This window comes from Equus quagga, chromosome 11 (genome assembly GCF_021613505.1).
Source record: "Equus quagga isolate Etosha38 chromosome 11, UCLA_HA_Equagga_1.0, whole genome shotgun sequence".
Lineage (NCBI taxonomy): Eukaryota > Metazoa > Chordata > Mammalia > Perissodactyla > Equidae > Equus > Equus quagga.
In genome coordinates this window covers 23,386,013-23,390,998 of record NC_060277.1, presented here as the reverse complement: position 1 = coordinate 23,390,998, position 4,986 = coordinate 23,386,013, and the positions used below count along the sequence as shown (strand labels likewise).

General features: G+C 44.1%; 1 protein-coding gene across 4 annotated transcripts in view; it reads left to right on the top strand.

The window, feature by feature from the left end:
* The first annotated feature begins 3,375 nt into the window (after positions 1-3,375).
* Positions 3,376-4,986, top strand: part of GTF3C6 (general transcription factor IIIC subunit 6) — a 10,623-nt gene continuing 9,012 nt past the window's right edge. For all 4 annotated transcript variants that reach the window (XR_006890760.1, XR_006890759.1, XR_006890758.1 and 1 more), the window contains exons 1-2: positions 3,376-3,706; positions 3,991-4,071. Coding sequence is in view for 1 of the 4 variants with exons in the window: in XM_046676953.1 (XP_046532909.1) it covers positions 3,632-3,706; positions 3,991-4,071 (156 nt within the window). In the remaining 3 variants the exon portion in view is untranslated. The remainder of the gene's footprint in view (positions 3,707-3,990; positions 4,072-4,986) is intronic.

The window sequence follows — 4,986 nt, the reverse complement described above, 5'->3', positions numbered from 1 at the left end:
TCTTTTTCTCCCTCTTTCAAAGCTGATGCTGATGGGTTGTTCTGCCCATTAAGTTCTTGTTTTCTGCCTGAGAGATGTTTCAACCTTTAAGCTGATTTTCAAAGGGCATGAGCTCTTGGCATGGAGCCAATACTATAATGTCTTCTTTCCTCCCAAGGGAATGGCTTTTTAGTCTGTGTGCTATGTTATAATATTAAAATTATTTTACAGATTTTGTATACACATATGTCTTTGTAAATACATAGACTATCTCTGAAAGGATACATAGAAATTGGTAAAAAGGGTTGCCTGTAGAAAGGGGAGCTGGGCGACAAGGATGGAAGGCTTACTCTTTCTATCCTTTTGTAAATCATTCAAAATAAATAAAAATAATTACTTCAGAAATAATAAACAATAATAACCTTAACTAGAAGTGTGAGGCTTGTTTATTTGAAAGGGAATTTTGAGTTATTACACTGACCTTGTAAAACACATATATATATATATATTTTTTTAATTTTATTGAGATGGTATTGGTTTATAACATTGTGTAATTTCAGGTATACATTATTATTTATCAGTTTCTGTATAGACTGGATTGTGCTCACCCCCAATAATCTAGTTTTAATCCAACACCCATACATATATGCCCATTTACCCCTTTCACCCCCCTACACACACACATCCTTCCCCTATGGTAACCACTAATCTGTTCTTTTTATCCATGTGTTGGTTTATCTCCCACGTATGAGTGAAATCATATGGTGTTTGTCTTTCTCTGTCTCTCGAGGTGGTGTGACCAGCTGAGAGTTGTTTCTCATGGTCTGGCCACTTGACCTGCACATTTGGGTTAAGACCATGTTTGTTCATGGTTTGCTTTATGTTGTATATAAAACTCTTTGGCTTATAACATAGGAAAGTAAAAATGTCTTCTCTTTTATTGTTGCCTTGACTGTGTTTCTTTTTGGGGCCAGTTACCACTGCATCATATGCCATTGGATTCCCAAGCAGAGAGCCAGCAATTGCCATACATTTATTTAGAATTATTTTGTTCTGATTCAAAGGCCTCTTGCCAGATGCTGGCATTTTATAGGGGGAAGGAGCCCTGTTTGAGATTCCATTGTCAAGGGTTAAGAAAAGCTTAGGCTTTGGAGGGGAGATCTCCCCTTTGAGAGAGTTTCCTCTCTCCCCAGCACTGTCCTTTACAGCACAACCCTGGAGCCTGGAAGCTGTAGATCAGTCTGGAAGTGACATGCTCCAGGATGAACAAGCTCTTGGAATGCAGTCCACCTCACCCAGCTGGAGACCAAGTCCAATAGCCATGCTACTTGGAGGCCTTACTGTTGGCGAGGGTGACAGAGCTCAAAATTTGTGATCCTACAGGAAATCACTACAGAGTGATGTGAGCCAGCCCTGAAAAGCCCTGTCTGGAGATGAAGAATCACTCTCGGACTTACCAGGAAGTAAACCTCCAGCTTGTTTTCTGGGCACCAATAAGAAGAGTCTTTCTTTCCTTTGTTGTACCATTTTCTTGCTTATTTTGCTTAACATAATACCCTCAAAGTCCATCCACGTTGTTGCAAATGGGACAATTTTGTCTTTTTTATGGCTGAGTAGTATTCCATTGTATATCTATACCACATCTTCCTTATCTATTCATCAGTCAATGGGCACTTGGGGTGCTTCCATGTCTTGGCTATTGTGAATCATGCTGCAATGAACATAGTGGTGCACAGATCTCTTTGTATTGTTGATTTCAAGTTCTTTAGATAAATACCCAGCAGTGAGATAGCTGGGTTGCATGGTATTTCTATTTTCAATTTTTTGACAAATCTCCATACTAAAACACATAGATTTTCATTTCTCAAGCCTTTGCACCTGCTGGTCCCTCAGCCTGGATTGTCCTTTTTATTCTCCCATTAGCCCAATAAAAGCTGACAATTTATGCACTTTTTCAATTTATAAAGCACTTTTAGATACATGATCTAATCTTCAAATAAAAAATATACAGTAAGTATAAATGTTTTTATCCTCATTTAATAAATAAGGACACAGGTTGACAAAGCATACCAGCCTGTGCCAGATCACAATTATTACATTTCAAAAGCTAGAACTCAAATCTGCAACTTCAGATCGAGTGCACTTTCTACTTTTTTTAAGCTAAGAAGTCCTATTCATTTAATGGGGCAACTGGGTAAAAATGTAGAAAGATGTTTACTAAAATGTTGTGTAATATCAATATTACACAATAAATACTATGCAGTTACTAAAAATTATGATGTAGATCTATATTTATTATAGAAAACATGGAAAAACACCCGTGATACTGTAAACAGTGAGAAAAGCAAGTTAAAGACAGATGTACAAGTTTGAACACATTTTGTAAAAAAAGTGTGCATGTAGAATGCTGAAAAGATACATACAAAATGTTTGTCATAATACTCTAAAATTTTGTACTTTACTACTAATAGATTAAATGCACATTGAATGCTTAATACGTGCAGAATACTGGGCTAAATCTACTTTATATGTATTATCTCATTTAATCCTCACAATAACCAACACCTAAGGCCTTGCTGCTAATAATGCAGTGGAACCGTTCATTCAAGTACTGGACCCCAAAGCTCATGCTCCTGGGAGCTCGATCATCCTGTCTCGGGTACAAAGATCATTTATTTTATGATCAGGAGAATCCATGAGGTTACTTTAAGGAAATTCTGTTCAAAAGTTCACTTCTCCAGGTCTCTTAGTATTCCCATAACAATTTACATCCCTTATAGTGATGTGGATCAAGGCTGCCCCAGGGAGAGAAGCCCAAGGGGTCCTGGCCTACATGCCCATCTATATGACCTGATTCATATCTAAAGTCACACGACCACACAATAACCAGACCCCACCTGCACCCACACTATTTTAACAACTTTTTACCTTATCTTTTCTTTGGTAAAAAAATAAGTCAGTACCTATTCCTTATACATTTAGCCCTATCCTCAACACATCGCAGCTCTTCACTGCCCACGGGTGCTGTCACCACACCAGCCCCTCTCACTGCCCATGGGTCCTGTCCCCATGCTATTCTCTGAATAAAAGAGAACTACGACCAGACCTTGAGAGTCCAAGAAACATTTCTTTCAACTCCTCGGCTCACAGAGCCGACATCGACAGCACCTGGGGCACACTGGTTAATGTATAATTGGTTGGGTCCCTTTATCTACCTCTCCTGGACCCTACGCTCCGGCAGGACTGAAACGCAGGCCCACTTCCTACCGCCCGGCCTCGCGCGCAGCGGGCGTGTTGAATTGCCCGGTGCCCTGAACTTGGCTCCGGGACCGCGAACTGAGGATGCGTGCTCACGCGAGATTAGGGATTTCCCTGCGAACAGGCAGGCGCGGGCCACCCGCAATCCTCCGCGCTTCCGCCGCACCGGGCGGCTTCCTAACTCGCCAAGCTTCTCCTCTCCTTTGCGCGGGAGAGCGAGGCCTCCCGCGGTCGCAGCACCGCCCCAGCGGCCGCCAGGGCCCCTCCTCTCTGCAGAGGAACGACGCCTGACCCGGACCCTCTGCGCGCGGCACGGTGGCTGGCTGCCCTCACTCAAGATGGCGGCGCCGGGGGGGCGTGGCCGGTGACGCGGAGGCCCGAGCAGGGCGGGAACATGGCGGCGGCTGAGGAGCCGAGTCGCGGGGACCGGGAAGACGGGGAAGAGGAGGAAGAGGAGGAAGAGGAGGCCGTGAGTGCCGTCCGGAAAGCCGCGCGGCGGCAGCGGCGGTGGTGGCATGCGGGCTGTGTGTGGGGAAAGGGTCGGGGGCGCGGCGGGCGCCAAGTGCCACACGGTGGTTGGCGCGGGGAAGTAGAGGCACTTCCCGTAGGGCACGTCGCCTGCGGGCTGTCGGTGACAGCAGGCCGTCCCAAGGCGGGATCGTCGCCGTGGGGCTCTGCGGCTCCTTTTGTTAAATCGCCTCTCCCGCGCGCGCCCTCGCCGGCTGGCGTGCTAACCCCTCTTTCTTCCGCCAGGAGCAGTTGGTTTTGGTGGAATTGTCAGGAATTATTGATTCAGACTTTCTCTCAAAATGTGAAAATAAATGCAAGATTTTGGTGAGTCTTCTAGAGTTGGAGGGTGGTTGTAGATTTTCTTAAACGTGAAACAGTGAATGGTGAAATAGCTGTCCCCGAAGATTGATAATATTCGCTCCACGTAAACTCGAAGGCGGCTCCAAGAAGTACAGGGACTGGTAGCAGATCGGAGAAAGGGGCAAACTCTGCTCGAGTGTCTGAACGTGTGGCTGGAGAGAAAGGTGAAGATTGGGAGGAGGTCGCAGTTTGAAATGGAACAAGACATATATTTTTAAATGCACTGTTTTAGAAAGTGAGGCAGAAGAGAGAAACACAAGGCGAGGAGAGGACGATCAGATATGCACCCGGGTTAAACTGTGGAGCAGGGAAAGAAGAGAGCCGCTAAGACAAGACTTAGAGACCTCACGCTCTGCTGTTGCCTTGAGCCGTGCTATCATAAGTTACCATCTGTTTTATCACTTTACGTGAAAATCTTTGAGCTGTTGTTGACAAAACTTCCTCTGTCCTTGCCATAAACTTGAAGAGGATGTTGATTGAAATAGACCTTGCTACTTGGGTAGGAGTTAAGTAGTCTTCAGGTTGTGGCTACGGTGATGACAGCAGTTTTAGCTTCTCTTGTACTTGCTAGGACAAGAAGCCCTGGAGATTCCCTCGTTTTGGAAATTAGTCTCCTTGGTAGCTAGGTTACCCTTGGAAGCCTCTCTCTTTCTTTCTTAATTGAGATGTAATTGGCATAAAACATTGTATTAGTTTCAGATGTAGGCCATAATGATTTGATGTTGGTATATACTGTGAAATGATCATAAGTCTAGTTAACATCTATCACCGCACATAGTTACAGTTCTTTTTTCTTATAATGAGAGCTTTTAAGATTTACTCTCTCGGCAACTTTCAAATATATAATACTGTATTATTAACTATAGTCACCATGCTGTA